Raw genomic sequence first — 27,264 nt, 5'->3', positions numbered from 1 at the left:
GAATGTGGCTTAGTGGTATAGTGCTTGTCTATCATGCATGAAGCCCTGGGTTCAATTCCTTAGTACTACATAAGCAGAAAAGGCTGAAAGTGTTGCTGTGACTCAAATGGTAGCTTGCTAGCCTTGAGCAAAAAGAAGCTCAGGGACAATGCCCATGCCCTGAGTTCAAGCCCCAGGACTGGCAAAAAGAAACAAACAAACTTCACTGGGCATGAGAGTTCATCCCTATAATCTCAGCTCCTCAGAAGGCTAAGGCAGGGGATCCTTTGAGCCCAGAAATATAAGGCTAGCCTGGGCAACACAGCAAGACCCCAGACCCCACAGAGACAAAGGGAAAAAAATACAAATAAGTACATAGGTATTGAGGCTGAAGAAATAGTTCAGTGGTAGAGTACTTACAAGGCCTAGGGTTCCATCCCCCATACTATCACCACCCCTCAGCCTCCCCCATCCCCCCAAAAATAATGTGTGCACTAGTCTGTGTGCCTGGTCAGCTTTGGAAGGACCAGTGTGTCAGGCCTCTAGGAGGAGAGCAGAGCCCTTACCACTTGAGGACTGGCATCCTAGGTGTCTGAGAATGGACTGGGGCAGATGTTCCCATAGGTAGATTAACTGAGTGGATGATTGTCAATGGTACCTGCAATCTGAACACTCACATCTTAGAGATGGAAATATATCCTTTGTGAATTTGAGTTGGTTGGTTGGTTTGTAGTGTCATTCATACCTAAGGTAAGGAAATAAATCCTTAGTGATGCTATAAGGGTGCTTTATGCATTCAGCTTAATTAATATACAAAATATCACTGGCCTATCACATTTTGAACCACATTTAAAAAAAATGTTTGGAGATGTAACCTGGGGCATCTGGCCTGCTAGGTACATACTCCACCACTCAGCTACAATCTACCCCTGTAAAGGTTCTCGTTGTTGTTGTTGTTGTTGACGGCGGCCATGGGGCTTGAACTCAGGGCCAGGATATTGTTCCTGAGCTCTTTTGCTCAAGGCTAGCGCTCTACCACTTTGAGACGCAGGGCCATTTTCAGTTTTCTGGTGGTTAATTGGAGATAAGAGTCTTATGGATTTTCCTTCCCTGGCTGGCTTTGAACTGCCATCCTCTTAGTCTCCTGAGTAGCTAGGATTACAGGCATGAGTCACTGGTGTCTGGCTTTTTGAGGTTTTCATATATATGTCAACTAGGCTTATGCTTAGGTGGAAGGAGCTAGCATTCTTGTCTCTTTCATTGTGTCATTTACTTCCTTTGTCTCCCTGACAGGTGAAGAAGATTGTTGAAGAGCCTGTTCTCAAGTCCTTAGATGCAATTGTGGCCAGTGTGATAGAGGTACGTCCCTTCTGAGAACATTAGCATAAGATTAGCTTGACTTTAGCATCTGTAGGGAGAAATCAGAAGTTTGTGTGAGAGTTGGAGTGAAAGGAGTTTTCCAGTGAGTTTTCAGTTTATTTTAATGCTAGTCCCTTGCCTGCTCTGCTTGGCTCTTAAATACATCACCTCACAGTGTTGCTAACTGGTGGTCAGTGTCTCCATCCAACTAATATGCCCACATCAAGCACTGTGGAAACTGAGGGTCCAGCCTCAGTCTAGTTCATCTTCCTTGCCCCTTTAGTGCTTCTAAGCTGTTTCTCCAGGCTGAGAGCTGTACTTCCAAGGCACATTCAGTCGCTTTCTTTTAAGTATAAAGGGATATATCTTAGTAACTTTTGTCTTTAATGTATTTGGAACCAAGGCCCATAGCTTTATTTATGACACAATTATAAGTTGGTACTGGGAAGTCTCAAAATCTCAGTGAGATTCAACTCTCAAAATCTCACAAGAGGGCTGGGGATATGGCCTAGTGGCAAGAGTGCCTGCCTCATATACATGAGGCCCTGGGTTCGATTCCCCAGCACCACATATACAGAAAATGGCCAGAAGTGGCGCTGTGGCTCAAGTGGCAGAGTGCTAGCCTTGAGCAAAAAAAAAGCCAGGGACAGTGCTCAGGCCCTGAGTCCAAGCCCCAGGACTGGCAAAAAAAAAAAAAAAAAAAAAAAATCTCACAAGAGCGGGGCACTGGTGGCTCACTCTAGTAACCCTAGCTACTCAAGAGGCTGAGATCTGACGATCACAGTTCAAATCTAGCCCGGGTCAGAAAGTCTGTGAGACTCTTTTTTTTGCCAGTCCTGGAGCTTGGGACTCGGGACTCAGCCTGAGCACTGTCCCTGGCTTCTTTTTGCTCAAGGCTAGCACTCTACCACTTGAGCCACAGCGCCACTTCCGGCTTTTTCTATATATGTGGTGCTGAGGATTGAACCCAGGGCTTCAAGTGTTTACCACTTGGCTATATTCTCAGCCCCCGTGAGACTCTTATCTCCAGTTTGCCACCAGAAAACTGAAAGTGGTGTTGTGTCTCAAAGTGGTAGAGCGCTAGCCTTGAGTGAAAGAGCTCAGGGACAGCACCCAGGCCCTGAGCTCAAGCCCCACAACTAAGAAAAAGGAAAAAAAAAAAAAAAAAAGCTTACATAAGCCAGGTCCCTCATGGCCTATTTGACACACTGATTCTTTGTCATGGCTAGGTCCAGGTTCTATGTTTAAGCTGGTATGATTTCTCTGTCCTGGTTTTGAGACAGACAGTGGTTGGTACCTTTGGGGCTAAAGTATAAAGCAGGAAGTGAGCTTTCAGGGACTTTTCATAGGCTGCAGACTGTGTCTCTCTCCTCTGCACCTACCTTCCAGTGAATTGTTGGCAGATATGGATCTATATGATGACAATGGTTTGCTCTGGGCTGGTCTGTCTGTCTGTCTTTTTTCTTTGTCGATCGTGGGGCTTGAACTCCGGTCCTGGGCTCTGTCCCTGAGCTCTTCAGCTTAAGGCTGGCATTCTACCACTTGAGCCACAGCGCCACTTCCAATTTTCTGGTGGTTTAATTGGAGATAAGAGTCTCATGGACTTTCCTGCCCAAGCTGGCTTTGAATAGTGATCCTCAGGTCTCTGCCTCCTGAGTAGCTAGGGTTACAGGCATGAGCTACCAGCATCCAGCTGGATTGGTCTTGACGAAGGAACTCAGTTTTGCTGCGTGCCAGTGGCGCATTCCTGCAATTCTACTCAGCTACTCAGGAGGCTGAGATCTAAGAATTGCAGTTCGAAGCCAGTCTAGGCAGAAATGTCCATGAGACTCTTATCTCCAATTATATACCAAAAGCCAGAAGTGGGGCTGTAACTTACGTGGTAGAGCACTAGCCTTAAGCACAATAGCTCAAGGACAGCATCCAGCCCTGAGTTCAAGCCCCAGGACTGGCATACACACAGAAAAAGAACATAGTTCCTGTAACTCCATGTTGCAGTCTGGCATTTCGTACCTTGTTTTTAACCTTTATAGGTGGTTATCCTAGTTGTTCCATCTCTTTTCATTAAGAACTGAGCCTGAAATGTCAGAGACTTCTTTCCTTTTAACAGTATATGATCATATATGACTGGAGACAGACCAGGAAGACTAGGGCTGACAGCTGGTCTACACATTGACATCTAGAGACTTGTTGGACCTTTCCTCCACCTGTAATGAAGAGTGTCAGTATGGGTCCAAAAGAAGAGTTGGTACTCCCTGAGAAATCCCCCTTTAGGGCTTCTCAAGGCTTTTTTGTTTTGTTTTAGTGGTACTGGAGTTTGAACTCGGGGCCTTGTTTTTCCCAAGTGGACACATATAACACTTTAGTCATACAACTAGCACTGATTTTTGCTGGCTTTTGTTTTTTGTTTTTGTTCAGATAGACTCTTGTTTCCTGCCCTGGCAAGCCTGGCTGGGTACCAACCATTCTTCTCTGTTACTCACACAGTATTGTCCTTATTCCTACACTCCTTCTTTGGCCCTTTTAAATTAGAAGTGACACACTGTTGTTGTTTTTGCCAGTCTTGGGGCTTGAACTCAAGGCTGGGTACTGTCCTTGAGCTTCTTTTGCTCAAGGCTAGCACGCTACCTCTTGAGCCACAGCGCCACTTCTGGCTTTTTCTGTGTATGCAGTGGTGAGGAATTGAACTCAGGGCTTTATGCATGCTAGGCAAGCACTCTACTGCTAAGCCACATTCCCAGCGTTAAAGTAAAATTTTTAATGAGTTTTTCTTTTTTCTCCTTTTTTTTTTTTGTACCAGTACTGGGGCTTGAACTCAGGGCTTTGTGTTTTCCCTTGGCTTTTTTTTTTAACATACACAGCTGGTGTTCTACCTCCAGTTCTGAGCTCTTGCTGGGTAATTGGAGATAAGAGTCTTGAAGAAAGCCGGGTATTGGTGGCTCACACCTGTAATCTTAGCTACTCAAGAGGCTAAGATCTGAGGATCGTGGTTCAAGAAAGTCCATGAAACTCTTATCTCCAATAAATCACAGAAAAAGTTGGTAGTGGCACTGTGGCTCAAGTGGTAGAGTCTAGCCTTGAGCAAAAAATAGCCCAATGATAGCACCCAGTCCCAGAGTTAAAGCCCCACAACTGACAAAGAAAGAAAGAAATCTTGAATATTTGATTGTCAGGGCTTTGTACCTTAAATCTTAGCCTCCTGAGTAGCTAGGATTACAGGCATGTGCCCTTTTCATCTAGGCCAAAATGAGTTTTAATTTTAAAATGCGAGCTCAATCTGAAGTGTCTTGATTATAGAGTCCCCCTCCAGTGATGCACAGATTTAATCTCTTGATCTGGTACCCCTTGGCTATCTTTTGCTTCCTCCACTTCCCAAGTCCCTGTTAAAGCTGATGATGGTGGGCTGTCAGCAACAGGAAGGTAGTTCTTCCTCTCACGGTATAGATGGCTCCTCTTTGCAGCCATTAATGTATTGCATGAATATCCTATTTTCCTTGGGCTTTTGCTTAAGTGGTTGAAGAGAATAAAGTGAGTGATGAGTCATATAAATATAATAGTTACTTCTAGGACTTTATACATGTAAAGCCAAGTATAAGGCAAAAGGCAATCAGAAAAATTTCTGCTCTTTTTTTTTTTTTTAACTGTTTCAATGCTTTATTAACTGTTGGAAACAAACCCATCAAACCAGAGGTGATGACATCCCAGAGGCCAAGTTTCTGCTCTTTAATCATTTTTTTTTTTTTTTGCAGGCCAACCCCAGTATTGATCTCTATTATACAACCTTCAGCGACCCCCTCTACCTGACCATGTTCAAGATGCTGCGAGATACTCTGTACTACATGAAAGGTGAGGATGGTTGATAAGTGTGAATGAATGTAGAATGTTGAGCTCCCTGACTGATATTGAAAGCTGGTGCTTGCTTTGTGCCTTTTGAAAAACACATGTGAAAGCCAGGAATTCAAGCTCAGCCTAAGAAACACAGCAAGATCTCATCTCAAAACAAAAAACAAACAAAAGTCCACATATGAACAACATAGTCACATGACTTATGTTATTTTTGGGGGGGGGGCAACAAAAATTGTCCATGAGGGCTGGGAATGTGGCTTAGTGGCAAGAGTGCTTGCCTCGTATACATGAAGCCCTGGGTTCGATTCCTCAGCCCCACATATATAGAAAATGGCCAGAAGTGGCGCTGCGACTCAAGTGGCAGAGTGCTAGCCTTAAGCAAAAAGAAGCCAGGGACAGTGCTCAGACCCTGAGTTCAAGGCCCAGGACTTAAGAAAAGAAATTGTCCATGACTTTATGATTCTATTTCATGACTCTAGTAGACTCTAGTACTGTGAGTGATGGCATAGTTTCTTCAGTAGGCTTTTTCCTAAGCCATTTTGTAACATATACATATTACATTATTGGAATTTTTGTGTGTATGCTGGTTCTGGGGCTTGAATTCAGGTCCTGTGTGCTGTCCCATAGTTTTTTTGCTCAAGGCTAGTGCTCTACCATCTTTAGCTACAATAGGATCTTGAGATTGTCTGTCCAGGCTGGCTTCAAACTGTGATCCTGATTAGTTAGGCCTGTTATTTTTTTTAAATTAATTTTTCTAAGTTGTCCTATATAAATGACTTCATTTCGTCATCTCCTGGTCCCTTCTGCCATGCTAACAGAGATCTTAGTTCCCATACCCAGTGAACCTTCTCCATCTAATAACATTCCTGGCCTCTATTTGGCAGACTTAGTTTTCTGGCTCCTTTCTCTGTCCTCCTATACCTCCTCCCACTTGAGCCACTGCCGGGCTAGATTTACCTCCCCCGGTGCAGGGATGCTAAGCTTACTCCCTTATCAGTGCTCCCCGTTTCACCCTCTCCCCTGGGCACCTGACCCGCAGGCGGCCAAGGTGGAGCGAAGGGACATGGGCAAGCCTAAAGTGCACGTGGCCGAACGAGATCCCCTTTTCCTCCCTCCTTACCCACCAAGGAAGCCAGGCACAGACGGATCTCGGAGACGCTTTGGAGAGCAATCTGATTTAATCGGGAGGGGCTTACAGTAATATGATGATGATGAGGATTGAGCATGAGCTGGCGATAGGCTGGCGAGCTTGTCCATCCAAAGCAGCTCCCAAGGACCTCCCTCATGGGCCAATGTCACTTCCCATAGTACCGCCCTCTGGGCAAAGCCCACGAAAAAGGGAGCACACTTGCTCGCTGGCGCAAGGTGGGGGATGGTCTCAAAGCTATCCCTTCTGGTTCCGGACCCAGAAGGAGATAGGTGTGGCTCACTTCCACACTGCCCCAAGGCTGGGGGAAGGGCAGCATCTCAGGAGCGCTCTCATCGCCCTTCCCCCCTTAAGGCCAAGATGAATCCCCAACAAGCTACCCCTTCTCAGATTTCTTTTCTACCTGCATTCATTGTTGAGCTTCTTGACCTCTAGCTTCCTCTATCTTTGTGTTCCTTTTTTTTTTTTGCATGGGGCTTGAACTCTGGGCCTGGGCACAGTTCCTTTGCTCTTCAGCTCAAGGCTAGCATTCTACCACTTCAGCCACTGTGCCACTTCTGGTTTTCTGGTGGTTAATTGGAGATAAGAATCTCTGGACTTTCCTGCCTGGGCTAGCTTTGAACTACAGTCCTCATATCTCAGCCTCCTGAGTAGCTAGGATTACAGTGTTAGCCACTGGTGCCCAGCTTTCATTAAATTTTCTGTTACTTTTTTGTTTTGTTTCTTGAGACAATGTCTCCCTATGTAGTTTACACCGGCCTTGAACTCAAGAATTCTCCTCTCTTTCTTCTTCTAAGCACTGAGACCACAGACATGTGCACTTAATGGATGTAGTTTTCACATGTTCAGTTTAGATATTTTAGAAAATAAAAAATAGAACAAGGTATTCAAAATATGTAAATTCAGAAATCTTAATTGTTTTATATATATAAATATGTGCACATATATCTTTATTTGTGCATTAAACAAATGTTTTCCTATGCTCTTTCTTCATGCCATTAAATATTTTCCACAAACATTTTGTTGGCCACATAATATTCTATCATATATATACTATTATCCCAATCTAATTAAGAAGGCTTCTAGGAAACTGTCAAGGTCACAGCAATTAGGGTTTAGGTTCACTTAGGAAGGATGTTAGCAACAACTCAGCTTCCAAGTCCTCCCGCCTGTGTTGTGTGTTCCTGATTTTCTCGATTGGCCTGACCTATGCCTGTTATAATGATTCTGTTGAATTCCCTAGGCTTCAAAGATGAGAATTATGAAAAATCTACAAATTTGAATTAGTGTTCTGAAAATCTAGGGAATTCTTTTCTTCTTTTTGTCTTTGTCATGTAACTAGCCATCTTTTTTTTTTTTGGTGCTGGTTCTGGGGCTTGAACTCTGAGCCTGGGTGCTGTCCCTTAGCTTTTTTGCTCAAGCCTAGAGCTCTACCACTTTATTCACAGCTCTACTTCCAGCATTTTTGGTAGTTAATTGAAAATAAGAATCTCACAGCTCACAGCTCAAGCTGCCTTTGAACCATGATCCTCTGATCTCAGCCTTCTGAGCATAGCAAGGATTACAGATGTGAACCACCTATATTGGTATTTGGCCGTCGTTAAATAGATATATCTCATTATGGAGTTTTTCTAGTAGTCAATTAAACCAATTCCATTCATGATATACATCTCATGTATTTCAGGTATTCAAGTTATAGTATATTGACTGCTTAAAACAAGGTAGAAGTAGCTGTGGCTCCAAGTGATAGAGCACTAGTCTTGAGCAAATAAACTCAGGTTCTGAGTTCAAATCCCAGGTCTGGCACTTAAAAAAAAAAAAAAGCATGTGGGTAACTACAGCTCAATAGAGCTCTTGCATGAAGCCCTGTGTTTAATCCCTAGCATCCAAACAACAACAACAAAAAGAAGCATGGTTCTAACTTCCTTGGGGATTTTATCTGTCTGCCTGGTAATATGTATATAGAAAAACTAGCCAGTCTGCCTATCCATGCTCTTCAGTGTTCTTAGAGCCACATTTTGTTAGAAAAAGATCAGTGCCATTGATCTGGCACTGGGTTCTGGTAAAGTTTTATTTCTAGCTGAGGCCACCCTTCTTTCCTACAGATCTTCCTACCTCCTTTGTGAAGGAGATACATGATTTTGTGCTGGAACAGTTCAACACAAGCCAAGGAGAACTCCAGAAGATTCTTCATGATGCTGACCGGATCCACAATGAACTGAGCCCCCTCAAACTGCGCTGCCAGGCGAATGCTGCTTGTGTGGACCTCATGGTGTGGGCGGTGAAGGATGAGCAGGGTGAGTTGCCTGCCTGTCTGGCACTGCAGACAGCCAGATTGTCTTCCTTGTCCTGTGAGCTCCAGGGATACTTTCTTTCCAAAGAGGTTTCCAAAATGACTTCTGGAACACTTGCCTGTTTCTGGCATAGTCATTATGAATGGCCACTTCCCAAGCACTTGCAGCATCAGGTCCTGCTATAGCTTGAACATTTGCTGTCCTCTGCTATAGTAGAGGCCACTGGATCTAAGAAGAGGAGAAAGCCAAGGCCACAGGCCTGTGTTTTTTTCCAGTGCTTCTTGCTGGTTCTTTAGGCTTCCAAGTGGAGAGGTAGAGGCTTAGAGCGGCTTTTTCCAGGATTAGAGAGAATTGGGAAGCATTCTTTTTCTTTCTTTTTTTTTTTTTTTTTTGCCAGTCCTGGGGCTTGAACTCAGGGCCTGAGCACTGTCCCTGGCTTCTTTTTGCTCAAGGTTAGACCACTCTACCACTTGAGCCACAGTGCCACCTCTGGCTTTTTCAGTTTATGTGGTGCTAAGGAATTGAACCCAGGGCTTCATGCATGGTAAGCAAGCACTCTACCACTAAGCCACATTCCCAGCCCGGGAAGCATTCTTGCAGGGTAAATGCTGTGGGACAAGAAGACTTAAGGGTTAACAGAAGACAGTTACACAGAGAGCAGTACAGAATGCCTGCCTCTAAACCTCCTGTTGCATAGCTTCTCCTGTTAATAAACCTGCAACAAATGTTTCTCAGGGGTTTAATTGAATTGAGTGATTAGCTAGTGAGAAGGTATTTTGTGAACATTGGACTTTGCTAATCTTTTGTACCCCTTTCTGATTTTGAACTAAGGTGCAGAAAATCTTTGCATCAAACTTTCTGAAAAGCTGCAGTCCAAGACATCCAGCAAAGTCATCATTGCCCATTTGCCCCTGCTTATCTGCTGCCTGCAGGTTAGTGTCTCTGGTGTTTGAGATTCTTGATTCCCATACACAAGGTGTCTCTCTTGTCATGGTGTTCAGTCTGTAGTTGGTACTTCAAGCAATGAGTCTAATATGGACTCAGGCCATTAAGTGAGCATTGGCTCCCTCTATAGGATATTGGAGTTTCTGCAAGTGGTATCCAGGACACTTGCCTTGAAGAGAGCACCAGTTCTTCCTCTGTTGTGAGGCTGCCCTGCATGTTCTGAGGCCACCAGAAGGGTTAGACACCATGAGAAGTCATAAGCCATAAGGCCTTATGAGAAGATGTATTTGTCACAGTGCTGTTGTGCACTCCTTGACATAGTTCCCGCTAATTCTACACTGGCCATTGCTTAACAAGCAATTTTTTTTTTTTTTTGTCAGTCCTGGAACTTGGGGTCTGGGCAATGTACCTGAGCTTTTTGCTCAATTCTCAGCCACAAGCACATTTTTATTTTATTTTTTATTTTCCAGTCCTTAGACTTGAACTCAGGGCCTGGGCACAGTCCCTGAGCCTCTTTGTGCTTAAAGCTAGTGCTCTACCACTTGAGCCATAGTACCACTTCTAGCCTTTTTTGTTTATGTGGTACTGAGGAATCGAACCCAGGGCTTCATGCATGCTAGGCAAGCACTCTCCACTACGCCATACTGCCGGCACTGTGTTTACTTCTTTTGGAAACAAATCAAGATATAAAAATGTGCTTGTGAGGGCTGGGAATATGGTCTAGTGGCAAAAGTGCTTGCCTCCTATACATGAACCCCTGGGTTCGATTCCCCAGCACCACATATATAGAAAACAGCCAGAAGTGGCGCTGTGGCTCAAGTGGCAGAGTGCTAGCCTTAAGCAAAAAAGAAGCCAGGGACAGTGCTCGGGCCCTGAGTCCAAGGCCCAGGACTAGCAAAAATAAAAAAAAAGTGGTTGTGAGGGCTGGGAATGTGGCCTAGTGGTAGAGTGCTTGCCTAGTATGCAGGAAGCCCTGGGTTTGATTCCTCAGTACCACATACACAGAAAAAGCAGGAAGTGGTACTGTGGCTCAAGTGGTACAAGACTAGCCTTGAGCAAAAAGAGTTCAAGGACAGGCCCTGAGTTCAAGCACCAGGATTCACACAAAAAAAGAAGTGAACACATTTAACAGTCTATGGCCTACATAGGGAAAAGTCAACACCATCCCCCTTCCTTGCCTTTGCTTCATGGGCAGGCAGCCTCTGGGAGCTTTGACCTTAGAAGTTTTGATCAAACTTGGACATGAGTAGTGTTAAGGTTCTCACTTCTCAGGGTCCTCTTAGGGTCCTTCCTGGGCTACATGATGGTTGATGGTGTGTTGCAGGGTTTGGGCCGCCTGTGTGAGAGGTTCCCTGTAGTGGTGCACTCAGTGACGCCATCCTTAAGAGACTTCCTGGTCATCCCATCCCCAGTGCTGGTGAAGCTCTACAAGTACCACAATCAGTACCACACAGGTAATAGAAGACTGTTTCTGAAGCTTGTTGTATTCAGCACTCATTCCCTGTGTGCTCTTGAGACCCTGTGATAGGAACCACTAATCACACAAGTCCCACACAAATTCTTGTGACTATACTTTGTCTCACCCCTCCTCCATGCCTTTCCTTCTGTCTTTCCTTTTAGGTGCCCCATTCCAAGCTCTTAGGCCTTCTCTACCTCCCCAGTGAAGGTCCCTTTTTGGTCTTTTATTACTGTTATAGTCTGTGAGCACTGGCTACCTCAGTGCTTGACTAGGAGCTTCATATATACAACCTCATCTGGTCCCTCTCACTATCAAAGCTGCACTTATTCATGTGGGTTCTTGTCACCACTTCTGAATGATTTATTAAGAAATTGCTGATTTTACATAGTCACCCCTTTATAATCTATTCATCCTTTTAATTTAACACATTCCTTTCATCCTTTCTTGTTGGTCTTAGAATTTCTTGTTTAGAAATGTTTGGTCAGATGTTTTGAGAATGCTTGCTTTTTATTTTTTTTGGCAGTACTGGGATTTAGGTTCAGGCCCTCAAGCTTGCTGGGCAGATGTTCGACTACTTGAACCATTCCTCAGTCCTCTGGATGAATGTGTTCTTTTTACAAGGTTAAAAGTGTTGTGTTTCATTTTATTTTTTAATTAAGTGGTGTTTAAGTGACAGAGAAAGGGGTTGGAAAGTTAACAAATCGGACACAGGTTTTAATTTTTACATCTAGTTGCTGGCAATGATATAAAAATCAGTGTCACCAATGAACATTCTGAGTCAACCCTGAATGTCATGTCGGGCAAGAAGAGCCAGCCATCCATGTATGAGCAGCTCCGGGATATCGCCATTGACAACATCTGCAGGTAGGAGACTAAATAGAGGGAGATCTGTTCTGGAAAGAGAGAAAAGTATTTTAGACAGAGGTTTATTTTTACATAAGGGTATTTGTAAGTTTTAAAGTTTGTTTCTGATCATTTCAAAGCATGATACCAGCACCATAAATAAGTAAATTGACTTATTAAATTTAATAAACAAAGATTTCTTCCTTTTCCTGATCAGAAAAATAGCAAAAGTATTTACTAGAGAAAGTTTATAATCGATAGAAAGAAAAGAATGATCTGTCAGGCCCTCATCCAAAATAACAGGTTGGCATGTTTTCTTTTTCTTGTGTAATATTTAATACATGAGAGAGAGATTTTGGTTTTAGTTTTGGTTTTTGCTGGTCATAGGGCTTGAACTCAGGGCCTGGGCACTTTGCTCAAGACGAATGCTCTACCACTTGGAGCCACAGCTCCACTTCCAGATTTTGAGTGGTTAATTAGAGATAAGAGTCTCACCAATACTTTTCTGCCCAGGCTGACTTTGAACTATGATCTTCGGATCTTATCTTCCTGAGTAGCTAGGATTATAGGTTTGAGCCACCAGCGCCCAGCAAGAGATTGTTTTAAAAAGAAATTTTATTGAATACCTTTTGCTTCTTGGATTATTACTGTGTGAACTCTTGATCTCCCAATTTGAGATTCAAATCCTTTCCTGTTGTTTGTTTCACTGGGTCTTGAACCCTCAGTCTTCCTTCCCCAGCCTCCTTTGTGCTGGGATTATAGGTATGCAACATCATGCCTGACTAGAAAGCCAGATACGTTGATTCCATGAAAATGTGTTTGTCCTCTTTTGAGCTGGGAATGTGGCCTACTGGTAGAGTGCTTGACTAGCATGTATGAAGCCCTGGGGTTGACTCTTCAGCACCACATAAACAGAAAAGGCTGGAAGTGGCCCTGTGGCTCAAGTGGTAGAATGCTACCCTGAGCAAACAAAAGCTCAAGGATAGTGCCCAGGCCCTGAGTCCAAGCCACAGGACTGGCAGGAAAAAAAAAAGAAAGAAAGAAATGAAAAAAAAAGTGTCTTTTTTAACTCTGACTCCTCACTTTCAGAAGCTAATTTAGGACAGTAACTCAGTCTGGCTCAGAAACCAAACAGATGAGGGAGTGAGAGATTTTATGTTCTTAGAGGTTTTAATTTTTTTCCTTTTTTTATAGCATAAGCATTACTGTTTACTATGAGAACTTTGATGTAGGAACTAAAGATGTGTAGCTCAGTGGTAGACCATATATGCTTAGTATTTACAAAGGCCTCAGTGTCAACCTCAGCAATGAAACTAATAATAACAACAGCAAAGCCCATGATACATAATTATAATTAATGCTCCCTTCACGGTCTTAGGACCATCTGTCTTTTGAATCAACCAGTTAAAGAATAGTAAAGGGGCTGGGAATATGGCCTAGTGGCAAGAGTGCTTGCCTCGTATACATGAGGCCCTGGGTTCGATTCCTCAGCACCACATATATAGAAAACGGCCAGAAGTGGCGCTGTGGCTGAGTGGCAGAGTGCTAGCCTTGAGCAAAAAGAAGCCAGGGACAGTGCTCAGGCCCTGAGTTCAAGGCCCAGGACTGGCAAAAAAAAAAAAGAATAGTAAAGGGAATTTAAAATTGTACCTAGAGTGAAACTGATATTTCTTCAGAACAGTCAAAAATAATGTAGTGATTATTTCTGCCTTGATATTTTCAAGTGAGCAAAATCAGCAGCAATTCTTTGAATTTATTGTACATAATGATTTTTATTCAGATTCTCAGGATATGTACTTCTGAACAGTTCTTTAAATGTTGTTGATTTGAGAAAAGGAAAAGAAAAAACAAAACCTGATCTCATTGTTTTGATGCCTAATGGATGTCCTCCCTGTTTAGGTGCTTGAAGGCTGGCTTGATGGTGGACCCAGTAATTGTGGAGGCGTTCCTGGCCAGCCTCTCCAACCGACTCTACATCTCTCAGGAGAGTGACAAGTATGTTTCTATCCCTTAGGGCAGCCAGTTATTCTTAGCAGGCCCGGGTAGGGCCTGGCATGGCATTGCGCATGTTGGATCTCTTTACTCATCACAGGGTATAGGCCTGTTGTGTTTATCGCAGGTTTAAGGTAAAGCCTACCTCTTAGTGTACATTCCCGACTACTGCATGAAAGTTGAGAAAGATCCTTGTCCTCCAGCCTAGTACCCAGGGCTTTGTGTTTCTGCTGGTGGTTAAAGATCCTGGCTGTCAGTCAGATGAATTCTTTATCAAGGCTGTGGGGAAATCAAGGTCTAGAGGTAGCCTCCAAGTTTTATTTTGCTATTTCATACCAGGACTGTTCCTAAAATGCCTCTGTCCTTACCTCCTATTCCTCTTATAGGGATGCTCACTTGATTCCTGACCACACCATCCGAGCCCTGGGACACATTGCAGTAGCACTTAGAGACACTCCGAAAGTAATGGAGCCAATTCTGCAGATCCTGCAGCAAAAATTCTGCCAGCCTCCCTCACCCCTTGATGTGCTCATCATTGACCAACTGGGCTGTCTTGTTATCACCGGAAATGTAAGGAATAAGGCGCTGTAATGAGACCAGAACCATACAACTCACTGATTCTGGCTAAACCTTGGAACCCTCCTTCCTCTAGAAATGTAAAATTGCAGAGTAGATTTATCTTATAACTGACCCAAATTATTACAACTATTTTAATGCTATATAGTAAGAATAGTGTAGTAGTTCTACTTGTGCTAGGGAAAAAGAGGTTTAAACTAATTTCTTGTCATATAAATAGCATAAAATAGGAATTAAGTCAAAGCTACTTCCCTTTTAACTCTGTGTGTGTGTGTGTGTGTGTGTGTGTGTGTGTGTGTGTGTGTGTGTTGGCACCTGTGTGTATGCGTGCCTGCTAGTAATGGGCTTGAACTCAGGGCCTACTCTTTGTCCTTTATTTTTTTCTACTCAAGGCTGGTGCTCTACCACTTGAATCACACCTCCACTTCTGGCTTTTTGGTAGTTAATTGGAGATAAGAGTCTTAAAGACTTTCCTGCCCAAATGACTTTGAATTATGAGTCAGATTCCAGCCTCATGAGTAGCTAATAGGTCCAGGCATGAACCACTGGTGGTAGTCCCTTTTAGCTCTTAATTTGAGGTTTCTCTCTCTCTCTCTCTCTCTCTCTCTCTCTTTTGTTGGTACTGGAGCTTGAACTCAGGGCCTCAAGCTCTCGCTCAGCCTTTTCATTTCACAGTTACTTTTCTGTTAGAGCCATGCCTCCAGTTCTGATTTTTTGCTGGTTATTTGGAGGACATAAGAGTCTTAAGGATTTGTCTGCCTGATCTGGCTCTGAACTGAGATTCTTAGTTCTCAGTCTCCTGAGGAATTAGGATTATAGATACAAGCCAGGTATACTTAAGGTTTTCTTAAAGCTTTAAGAATGGGTGCCTTTGATGATCTTTTATGGCCTGAGATTCTGAGCTTTCTCTTTGCGTGATGACAGAAGAAGCCTTCTCCATGTTTCTAGGAGGGACATCTGGAGGCACAGCTTGGTGACAACACTTTTTGTTCTCTTCCAGCAATATATTTATCAGGAAGTGTGGAATCTCTTCCAGCAGATCAGTGTGAAGGCCAGCTCTGTTGTATATTCAGCCACCAAGGATTACAAGGACCATGGCTATAGGTAATTCTTCTGTACCTTCTTAGTACTTCAGGTCCTGACAGCAGTATTTAACTCCCTTTGAGAATGTGTGATTTTGGAATTAGTTGTTTTTTTTGTTTTGTTTTGTTTTGTTTTTGGTCAGTTCTGGGGCTTAAACTCGGGGCCTGGGCTCTGTCCCTGATCTCTTTTGTTGAAGGCTAGTGCTCTGCCACTTGAGTTTTATAGCATCACTTTCACTTTCTAGTGGTTAATTGGAGCTAAGAGTCTCACGGGTTTTCTTGCCCAGGTTGGCTTTGAACAGTGATCCTCAGATCTCAGCCTCCTGAGTAGCTAGGATTACCTGTGTGAGCCACCAGCACCTAGCTCTGCAATTAGGTTTGTGTTTTTTTGTGTTTTTTTTTTTTTGGCCAGTCCTGGGCCTTGGACTCAGGGCCTGAGCACTGTCCCTGGCTTCTTCCCGCTCAAGGCTAGCACTCTGCCACTTGAGCCACAGCGCCGCTTCTGGCCGTTTTCTGTATATGTGGTGCTGGGGAATCGAACCTAGGGCCTCGTGTATCCAAGGCAGGCACTCTTGCCACTAGGCTATATCCCCAGCCCCTGTGTTTTTTTTTTTTTTTAATAAACTTTTCTTCTTATGAAAGCTTTGTGGTACAAATGAATGTGCATACCAGGCAGGAGATGAAAACACACGTATGATCACTATACATCTCAGTGCACATGGCTTCAGTTTCTCCCCCTTTCTTTTGAACAGGCCCAACCTGCACACACAGTTGGCCTTCTTCATGGAGCAACATGTCATCCTTGTCATAGATGATTTTTGTATGTTACTTTTAATGGCTGTGTAGTATACTATTGTACAACTATGGAAAGATTTCTCTGACCAGGCCCTAGCTTGGATACTGGGTAGTTTTCTAGTTTTCCTGCCAGCAAGAACTAATAGCTATGAATCTGTGAGCATCTTTTTTTTTTTTTTTTTTTTTTTGCCAGTCCTGGGCCTTAGACTCAGGGCCTGAGCACTGTCCCTGGCCTCTCTTTTTGCTCAAGGCTAGCACTCTGCCACTTGAGCCACAGCGCCACTTCTGGCCGTTTATATCTGTGATGCTGGGGAATCAAACCCAGGGTTTTATGTATAGCAGGCAAGCACTCTTGCCACTAGGGCATATTCCCAGCCCGAGCATCTTTGTTTTTGTGCTGGTCCTGGGGCTGGACTTGGACACTGTCCTTGAGTTTCCCGCCCCCCCCCCCCCAAAGCATAGCACTCTACCCCCTGAACCACAGCTCCACTTCTGGCTTTTTAGTGGTTAATTGGAGATAAGAGTCTCATGGGCTTTCCTGCCTAGGCTGTCTTCTAATTGGGATCCTCAGATCTCAGCCCTCTGAGTAGCTGGAGTACCTTTTTCATAGCTACCATTTGCTGTATAATTTTTGACCAGTCACTGTACTGAGGTGTCCCTATGGGTTTTTTGAGGGTGTGTGTGTGTGTGTGTGTGTGTGTGTGTGTGTGTGTGTGTGTGTTTGAAGTCAGGACCTGGGCACTGTCCCTGAGCTTTGTTGCTCAAGGCTAACATTCTACCACTTGAGCCACAGCTTTACTTCTGGCTTTTTGGTGGTTAGCTGGAGATGAGTCTCATTCACTGTCCTGCCCAGACTGTCTTTGAACCTCAGTCCTCAATCTTAGCCTCCTGAGTAGCTAGAATTACAGGTACAAGCCACTGGCACCTAGTTTTTAATTCTTCCCACCTATGAAGAGAGAATTATTATACTTGTCTTACTTAGGAGGAAAGACTTAAGCAAGTCAAGAGCATGCATCATGGAAGTGGCACAGCCTGGCTAACTCCAGGCCCACAGAAGCCTGTTTTGAGGCATGGATTTATATGAAGTAGTTGGCCCTAGAGCATTGAGCATTTCCTGCATGTTCCCTGTTTTTTAACTCATCAACTCGGAGGTTAGGGATCACTGCAGGAAGAAGCTGGTCATTAAGTGAAAGTTTTGTGGGTGTTAAATAATAAGTTCAGGTTGCCTATAGTTTGGGGGAGAAAAACAGGGCCCAAGCAGGAAGTATCTTGGAGTGAGTACTTCCATTTTCACCCAGGCATTAGACCCTTGACATTTCAGAGGAAAGCGTTTTGAGCCCTTTATAGGTTCCTGGTATACAGTCCTGGAACTTTGTCCCCTCACTGCACCTCAAAAGAGAGAGGGCTAGAGTCATCGCTCAGCAGGTCACTTTTTCTAGGGGATTATTTATCAGGAAGATGACATGTTTATTACCTCCTGAGAGTGCTTTGGCCTACAGGTGCATAATGAGTCTGTCTGGCTTCACCAGGTGTCAATTTGCTGTGCCAACTGCCAGACACAGTTAACAGCCACTGTTATTTTGCTCTTTCCTTTAGGCACTGTTCCCTGGCGGTGATTAATGCCCTGGCCAACATTGCGGCCAACATTCAAGAGGAACATCTTGTAGATGAGTTGCTTATGAACCTGCTGGAATTGTTTGTGCAGCTGGGGCTTGAGGGAAAGCGAGCCAGTGAGAGGGCGAGTGAGAAGGGGCCTGCTTTGAAGGTAAGGAGATTGTAGCAGCCTTTTCCCATCAGCACTTCTGCCCAGCTGCCCCAAGCTGAGTTTGTTGAAATATCACTTTTTTTATGCTTAGTACTTCACATATGCTAAATAATATGTATCCCACCAGTGACCTAATAGCTCCCCCAACCCTCTGTTTGGTGATTTAAATATATCTGGAAAGAACAAGAAAAATGGGGGAGGGGAAGAGTTATCTCAGGGATGCTAGCAGAGTTTGGAAGAGATGACTTCCTTTATCAGACTGCATCTGTCTCATGACAGCCACCTCCCCCAGCCTAGCATGATGGCAGCCTAGCATGAATTCTGTCCTAGACCACTCTCTCCCTTCTCTTATGTGTTATGAAACAACATGTGGGATGTCCTTTAGACCTTATGAACAATATGAAAAGGACCACATTTTACCTCGTTTCAGGCTCTCCCAAAAAGGCAAGCCCTAACCAGATGCCAGTGACTCACGCCTATAATTGTAGCTACTCAGGAAGTTGAGATCTCAGGCTTAAGGTTTGGAGTCAGATCTAGCCTTGAGAAAACAAAAACAAAAACCCCTCAGAGACAGTGCCTGGGCCCTGAATTCAACCCCCAGGACTGGCATTTTAATTTAATTTACTCAGGTAAAGTCATTGATGACATTTTTATTTTGTCAGTCCTGGGGCTTGAGCTCTGGGCCTAGGCACTGTCCCTCAGCTCTTCAGCAGAAGGCTAGTACTCTACCACTTGAGCCACAGTGCCACTTCTGGTTTTCTGGTGGTTAATTGGAGAAAAGAGTCTAACAGACTTTCCTGCTGGGCTGACTTTGAACTTGCTCAGATCTCAACCTCTTGAGTAGCCTAGATTGCGGGGATGAGTCACTGGGACCTAGCTTTCATAATTTCTTTAAGGAATCCCAGGTTTATATAACACTGTCCTTTTTTTTCTTTACATTCTTCATTTATTTAATTTTCAACACTTAAAGAGCATCTGTGTGGACATTATTAGGCTTGGAATCTTTCCCAGGCCGAGTTATTTAGGGCATGATCACATTCATCAGCTTGACCCCAAGCACAGCCAGAGCCAAGCAGAACAGGAAAAGCTTCAGAGATGAAAAATGGGCTTTAAAAATTAAGACAACAGGGCTGGGAATATGGCCTAGTGGCAAGAGTGCTTGCCTTATCTACATGAAGCCCTAGGTTCGATTTCCCAGCACCACATATGTAGAAAATGGCCAAAAGTGGCACTGTGGCTCAAGTGGCAGAGTGCTAGCCTTGAGCAAAAAGAAGCCAGGGACAGTGCTCAGGCCCTGAGTCCAAGGCCCAGGACTGGCAAAAAAAAAAAAAAAAATTAAGACAACAGAAAATTCCAATTTCTAAAGAGCAATAAATTATCAGAAACACTGAGTTGGCTGTAGAAGCAGTAATGAAGTAATTCTAAGACAAAAGACAGTAAACAATGAGTTGAGGATCATTAAAAAAAAAAATCTCAGAACTGAAGATTTCAAACATCTTTCCATGTCTATACGCCTCCCACCTTATCCCACCAGTGTTAAGATTCCCAGCACATGGCATGCTGCTTCTGAGGAAACTGCTCCTATTCTTTTTTTTTTTTGCCAGTCCTGGGGCTTAAACTCACTGCCTGAGCACTGTCCCTGGCTTCTTTTTGTTCAAGGCTAGCACTCTACCACTTGAGCCACAGCGCCACTTGTGGCCTTTTCTATATATATGTGGTGCTGGGGAATCGAACCCAGGGCTTCATGTATATGAGTCAAGCACTCTTGCCACTAGGCCATATTCCCAGCCCTGCTCCTATCTTTTTTAAAAAATAAAAGAAACATATTTGTCAATGACATGAATTCTGTTCTTTTCTAGGCTTCTAGCAGTGCAGGGAATTTAGGAGTACTCATTCCTGTGATAGCTGTGGTGAGTATATGCTAATTGAATTGCTTAAACTCGTGATACTGCATTTGTGTTTTGAGTGATGCACACCAAATTCCTTAGAGAGACCCTGTTTTGAGACCCCATTGATTTAATAGAATCACTGTTTTGACCACCAGCAGATCTCGGTGCCAGCCATATACACCTCACTCTCTTTTCTCTATGCCCTGCTAACTGACTCGGTCCCCTGTTCCCACTGTTCCCCATTCCTAGGTCTGAGTCTTTTTTTTTTTTTTTTAACCAGTATTGGGTTTGAGCTTAAGGCTTTAGACTTACTCAGTAGTCACTCCACTTTGAGCCATTCTTCCAGCCTAGCTTTTTGTTATTGTTGTGTTGTTGGTCGTGGAACTTTAACTTGGCACGGGTGCTGTCCCTGAGCTTTTTTCCCTTAAGGCTAGTGCTCTAACACTTTGAGCCACAGCTCCACTTACAGTTTTCTGGTGGATAATTGGAGATAAGAGTCTCAAAACTCCCTGCCCAGGCTGGCTTTGAACCTGCTATCCTCAGGTATTAGCCTCCTGAGTTGCTAGGACTGTAGGCATGAGCCACTGGTGCCCAGCTAGCACAGCTTTTTGCTGTTATTTTAGAGATAGATTTTCATAAACTTTTCTTTCTTTCTTAACTTGCTTCAAACCTTGATCCTTTGATCTCAGCCTCTCACATTCTTTATTGGTGCCTCTGACTAATGCAGGGCCTGTCCTTGCTTCCATTCCTTTCTTGGCCCCTTCCTATGAGCCACAGTCTTGGAGGCGTCTTGTTGGCACTCAGAACTATAAAACTGCCGGGCACTGGTGGCTCACGCCTCTAATCCTAGCTACTCAGGAGACTGAGAGCTCAGGATCATGGTTTAAAGCCAAGACAAGAAAGTTCATGAGACTCTTATCGCCAATTAACCACCAGAAAACTGGAAGTGGAGCTGTGATTCAAGTAGTAGAGTGCTAACCTTGAGCTGAAGAGCTCAGGGACAGTGCCCAGGCCCAGACTGACCAAAAAAAAAAAAATGATAGAGCTGCAGCCTTCGGACACCACTGTGGACACAGGCACCACTGCGGCCTCTTGCCCACAGCACCACTATGTTGGAGAGCATGTTTTCATCTGATTTTATCCCACATCCACTGCTTCCCAGATGACCTTTGTAGAGGTTGTTTTTCCCATTCCTAGTCATTCCCAGCTGCAATCCTGAACTGAGGTCCCAGTGTTCTGGTATTTGTGTCCATCTCTTATTTTCTCCCATCTACTTAGCCCACTTTCTAGTCTTTCCTTGAATTGGCCTTCCTATTCCTTCCCATTTCACCCTACAACTAGTAGTTCAAGTCTTGAGAACTGACATAGTGCACTGACTAGGCCCACCTTACAGCAGAGCTATGAGGATAGCCTATAGGTCAGGAGGTTGGACAGAGAGGTAAGGGTGTGGGCACAGATACACAGCTTTCTTCTTCTTCTTCTTCTTCTTCTTCTTCTTCTTCTTCTTCTTCTTCTTCTTCTTCTTCTTCTTCTTCTTCTTCTTCTCTTCTTCTTCTTCTTCTTCTTCTTCTTCTTCTTCTTCTTCTTCTTCTTCTTCTTCTTCTTCTTCTTCGTGTGTGTGTGTGTGTGTGCCACTCCTAGGGCTTTAACTCACAGTCTGAACGCTGTTTGTGAGCTCTCTTTGCTCAAGGCTAGCATTCTGACACTTGAGCCACAGCTCCACTTCCAGCTTTTTGATAGTGTCATGGATTTTTCTACTTGGGCTGGCTTTGAATGATGATCCTCAGATTTCAGCCTCTTGAGAAGCTAGGATTATCAGTGTGAGCCATCACTGTCTGGCGCCTCTCTCTCTCTCTCTCTCTCTCTCTCTCTCTCTCTCTCTCTCTCTCTCTCTCTCTCTCTCTAGACAGGATCTTGCTGCATAGGCTGACCTGGAATCCAAGACCCTCCAGGCTTTGGCTTCTTATTGCTAACATTTCAGGTCTGCATTACTATGCCCAGCTGATCCCTCCCTAACTTAGTGAAGCAGTTTATATGTTGACACCAGTCAGAGCGCATCATTGTACTATTATATAATAATATATAATTATTACATATAATTACTAATAATAATTACTATTATTAATCTTCAATAGCAGCCAAACACCAGTAGCTCACTCCTTTTATCGTAGCTATTCAGGAGACTGAGATCTGAGGATCACTGTTTGAGGCCTACCCATGCAGGAAAGGCTGTGAACTCTTTTGTTTGTTTTTTTTTTTTTTGCCAGTCCTGGGACTTGAACTCAGGGCCTGAGCACTGTCCCTGGCTTCTTTTTTTTTTTTGGCCAGTCCTGGGCCTTGGACTCAGGGCCTGAGCACTCTCCCTGGCTTCTTCCCGCTCAAGGCTAGCACTCCGCCACTTGAGCCACAGTGCCGCTTCTGGCCGTTTTCTGTATATGTGGTGCTGGGGAATCGAACCTAGGGCCTCGTGTATCCGAGGCAGGCACTCTTGCCACTAGGCTATATCCCCAGCCCCCCTGGCTTCTTTTTGCTCAAGACTAGCACTCTACCACTTGAGCCACAGTGCCACTTCCAGCTTTTTCTATATATGTGGTGCTGAGGAATCGAACCCAGGGCTTCATGTATACAAGATGAGCACTTTACCACTACGCCATATTCCCAGTCCCAAGGCTGTGAACTCTTATCCCCAAGTAACCGCCAAAAAGCTGGAAGTAGAGCTGTGGCTCAAGTGGTAAAGCGCTGGCCTGGAGCAAAGACGCATAGAGACAGTGCACAGGTCTTAAGTTCAAGCCCCAATACTGGCATATACACACACAAAACCTTTATTAGTAAAATGTCATGCATGTGTTTTGGTGTAATTTCAAAGTCACCTTTTTTCTACCTATTCAAGGTCCTTTTTGCTCTTGTCCCTCTCATCAATATGTGGCTGATTCTGGAGGGGGTGAGTTTATAGCAGTACAGCTCATCATGATGAGGTACTTGAGGAGACAAAAGGCTAGGCCTGCAATGCCATGAACTGTAGCTGCTTGACTCATGGCTTTCCATGGTACCCAAGAAAATTACCAACTTCCAAGTGTGCCACCAACTGTTTTCCTTTGAGATTTTTCGGGATTGCGTGTTTCATGGATGCCTCCATTGGTTAATTGTTGTTGGGTTTGTTTGTTTTTTTTACTCATTCTCTACTATTTAATTTTTAGAACAAATTTTCTACTTTATAATTAATATTGGTCAGTGTGCAGTTGCCTTTTAGAAGTGCCATTGTATGCAGGCCTTCTGTTTGGCCTGAAAGGAAAAGTGAGGAGCATGAAGCCTGAGGTACTCTGTGGAACTGTTGGAGTAGGGACAGGGGACTGGCAGATTCCATTTTGGAACAAAGTTTCTTTTTGTCAATCCTGGGGCCTGAACTCAGGGCCTGAGCACTGGCCCTTACTTCTTTTTCTCAGTGCTAGCTCTCTACCACTTGAGCCACAGTGCCATTTCTGGCTTTTTCTATATGTGTGGTGCTAAGGAATTGAACCCCGAGCTCCATGTATGCGAGGCAAGAACTCTATCACTAGGCCATATTCCCAGCCCCTGGAACAGTTTTCAGCAGGCAAGAAAGATGCTTGAGGTGACACGGAATCAGTGAGTTCTGAGATCTTTGGATGTCAGAATTCTATGGCTCATCTTCCTGTGAATTTTCCATGTGTGTTTAATGATGGTTATTAAAAGTTTAATAAATGCATATAAAAAACTTGCCAGGGCCACGTGCCAGTAGCTCATGCCTGTAATGCTAGCTACTCAGGAGGCTGAGATCTGAGGACCATGGTTCAAAGCCAGCCTGGGCAGGAAAGTCCATGAGACTCTTATCTTAAATTAACCACTCAAAAACTGGAAGTGGTGGGCTGGGGATATAGCCTAGTGGCAAGAGTGCCTGCCTCGGATACACAAGGCCCTAGGTTCGATTCCCCAGCACCACATATACAGAAAACGGCCAGAAGCGGCGCTGTGGCTCAAGTGGCGGAGTGCTAGCCTTGAGCGGGAAGAAGCCAGGGACAGTGCTCAGGCCCTGAGTCCAAGGCCCAGGACTGGCCAAAAAAAAAAAAAAAAAAAAACTGGAAGTGGTGCTGTGGCTCAAGAGTTGAAGAACTCAAGCTCCACTACCAATAACAACAACAACAAAAAAAAACAACAAGGAAAAAAAAAACTTGCCAGAGATACTTTGGGCTTTTAGGGAGCATTAATAAGTAAAATTGGCTGGGAATACTAGATTTTAGGGTAACAAGGGCAGGGTTGAACTCCAAGTTGGTTGTGCATGTGGGACACTGTGATTGCCTGAGCCTCACCACACAGGGTCAGTGTAGGCTTTACCATTATCAACAGTAGCTTACACCAGAGCATGCTTCCTCAGGTAACTCCAACCTTTTACATGAATAGAATAAGCATTATAGTCTTAACAAAAGTTAATGGTTATATTATGGGGGAGGAAACAAATATTTGATTTTGTTGCTCAACAAAGAGCACAGGGATCATGGATTCTCCCATTTGCTTTGTGGTTACCCCTTGGACCCTCTGAGAAAAACTGATTTCCATAAGTGGTGTGGACCTTTTCATTTTGTTATTGCTTATTTTTATTTTAGTGTTTTATACATTTCTTTCTTTCTTTTTTTTTTTTTTTTTTTGCCAGTCCTGGGGCTTGGGACTCAGGGCCTGAGCACTTTCCCTGGCTTCTTTTTGCTCAAGGCAAGCACTCTACCAGCTTGGGACTCAGGGCCTGAGCACTTTCCCTGCCTTCTTTTTGCTCAAGGCAAGCACTCTACCACTTGAGCCACAGTGCCACATCCAGCTTTTTTTTTTTTTTTTCTGTTTATGTGGTGCTGAGGAATCGAACCCAGGGCTTCATGCATGCTAGGCAAGCACTCTACCACTAAGCCACATTCCCAGCCCCTATACATTTCTTTTTTAAGAGAAAAATATGTACTCTGTGTTTGATCATTAATGGCATAGGGTCATAAGTTAGTTTGTTGAGTAAAAGGGTCCAGGAGAATTCCAGTAAGAAGCCTAGATTTTGGTTCTAATGTAGTTGTTTCCCTAATCAGTGACCTTGGGAACCTGGACAGTAACTGGCAATCAGGTTGTGTGATCTCTGAGACTCCTTCCTATTTAGATTTGATTATCTTAGTCTTGTAACTCCAGCAATGTTTTTTCTTCCCTCCTCTATAAAAAAAAAAATATTATCTTCGGGCTGGGGATATGGCCTAGTGGCAAGAGTGCTTGCCTCGTATACATGAAGCCCTGGGTTCAATTCTCCAGCACCATGTATACAGAAAATGGCCAGAAGTGGCACTGGGGCTCAAGTGACAGAGTGCTAGCCTTGAGCAAAAAGAAGCCAGGGACAGTGCTCAGGCCCTGAGTCCAAGTCCCAGGACTGGCAAAACAAGACAAAAAAAAATGGCTTTTCAAAAAAAATTATCTTCATATAGTTATACAAAGGATTTTGATTTAACATGTCCATTTAGCTATACAGTGTCATCCCTTCCATCGCTCTCTCCCCATCCTCTCCAGAAATATTAAATTACACAGTTATATAGCCCTCTGTCAAATATTTTGAAAATGCTTAAAAGACCTATCTGAGACTTAGAGACCTCACCTCATTCCATTGTTTTAAGGTAGTAATATAGTAAGGTGTGCCCTGGGCTTAAAAAAATATTCCTATACTCAACTGAAAACAGATAGTTGGTAGCTGTTGTGGCCTTGAACAGGTTACTTATTCTCTCGGGGGCAGTAGATGAGATTTGTGGATTAGCATTTCCTAGGTTATGGACTCTTTTGTAAACTTTGCATTTCTTTTCCATAGAAACACAGCTATGCTCAAGATTTTTGCTTGTAACTTCAGGCAGTTAAATGTGACAAGCCCATTCTGAATCCCCTAGGTAGGAATCCCTAGAGGATAAACTTTATTTTTGTGTATTTGTGCTGGTACTAGGGCTAGAACTCTGGGCCTGGCCACTGTACCTTAGCTTTTTCACTCACAACTGGTGCTCTACCACTTGAGCCATACTTCTACTTCTGGCCTTTTGATGGTAAATTGGGATAAGAACCTCACAGACTTTTCTGCCTGGGCTGGCTTCAATTCAAACTGTGATTCCAGACATAAAATCCTTGTAGCTCCACAGTAACTCTGCAAAGTAGGTGCTGCTCTTATCCTCATTTTATAGATGAGGATGCTGAGGCACAATTTGCTCAAAGGCTCCTAGCTACTATATGTTTGAGCCAAGATTCAAAGCCAAGCAGCCTGGTGCAGAGCCTGTGATCTGAATTAATATTCTACTGCCTTAAGAACTGGTGGGCCAATTTCTGACAGAGGGAATTGAAAGGATTGCAAGTAGATGGAAGTGAACAAAAAGGTTGGAGAGCTCTGCTCTGTACAGTCATAATGGACCTAGACTTACTGGCTACAAAAGAGGTTGAAAGTAGGATGATCACTTTTTGTGAAAGTGGGCAGACACAGCGGAGGGCTAAAGACAGAATTGGTTAGTTGGTTGGTTGGTTTTTCTTTAGAGATAGGTTCTCACTGTGTTGCCCTGGCTGGCTTCTTAGCCTCAAGAGAACCTTCTACTTCAGCCTCCCGAAAAGCTGGGACCTTACATGCACAGGGAGGATGCTTGGAGTGGCACCAGCTTTTAAAGACAGTTTTTGAGATAACTGTGTTTAGAAAATGGAAGGAACAAAAGGAACTAGCAACAAGATGAAAAATAAAAGACAAGCACTTGAAAAGAACAAAGTAAATTGGGGGAAAAAAAGAAAGAATGGGGTCATCCGCAACAAAGGGAATAAGAAACTGTGATTAAAGCCTGGTGCTGGTGGCTCACACTGTAATACTAGCGACTCAGGAGGCTGAGATCTGAGGATCATGGTTTGATGCCAGCCCAGGCAGGAAAATACATGAGACTTTCATCTCCAAATAACCACCAGAAAAACAAGAAGTAGCCCTGTGGCTCAAAGTGGTAGAGCACTAGCCTTGAGTGTTCAGGGACCGTGCCCAGGCCCTGAGTTTAAGCCTCACAGCTGACCACAACAAAAAAAAGAGGCTGTGATGGAGAGATTGGGCCTCAACCCTGATCTGTCCTTTTTGGTAGAGTACAGGAAATTACGAAAGGAATAGGTGAGGAGGCTTATCAAGAAAAGCAGGCTCTGGTTCCCCTTGTCTGGATTTAGGTCAAATTCTGGGCAAATCACTTACCCCCTATGAGTTTCATTATAGATTATAACAATATGGACCTTCTAGGTTTGGTGTGTCCTCTGTGATTATAC

At 43.9% G+C, this 27,264-nt stretch overlaps 1 protein-coding gene across 2 annotated transcripts in view; it reads left to right on the top strand.

The window, feature by feature from the left end:
* The window catches only part of Pi4ka (phosphatidylinositol 4-kinase alpha), a 123,120-nt gene that overhangs the window by 33,310 nt on the left and 62,546 nt on the right, over positions 1–27,264 (top strand). For both annotated transcript variants that reach the window (XM_048343403.1, XM_048343404.1), the window contains 11 exons: positions 1,273–1,338; positions 5,088–5,184; positions 8,437–8,628; positions 9,457–9,557; positions 10,895–11,024; positions 11,761–11,893; positions 13,772–13,867; positions 14,251–14,434; positions 15,441–15,544; positions 17,914–18,082; positions 19,942–19,992. In XM_048343403.1, coding sequence (XP_048199360.1) covers positions 1,273–1,338; positions 5,088–5,184; positions 8,437–8,628; positions 9,457–9,557; positions 10,895–11,024; positions 11,761–11,893; positions 13,772–13,867; positions 14,251–14,434; positions 15,441–15,544; positions 17,914–18,082; positions 19,942–19,992 — 1,323 coding nt within the window. The remainder of the gene's footprint in view (positions 1–1,272; positions 1,339–5,087; positions 5,185–8,436; positions 8,629–9,456; positions 9,558–10,894; positions 11,025–11,760; positions 11,894–13,771; positions 13,868–14,250; positions 14,435–15,440; positions 15,545–17,913; positions 18,083–19,941; positions 19,993–27,264) is intronic.

This window comes from Perognathus longimembris, chromosome 3, assembly GCF_023159225.1.
Source record: "Perognathus longimembris pacificus isolate PPM17 chromosome 3, ASM2315922v1, whole genome shotgun sequence".
In the NCBI taxonomy this organism is placed as follows: domain Eukaryota; kingdom Metazoa; phylum Chordata; class Mammalia; order Rodentia; family Heteromyidae; genus Perognathus; species Perognathus longimembris.
The sequence above is the reverse complement of the archived record's forward strand: the minus strand, read 5'-3'. Positions and strand labels throughout refer to the sequence as shown.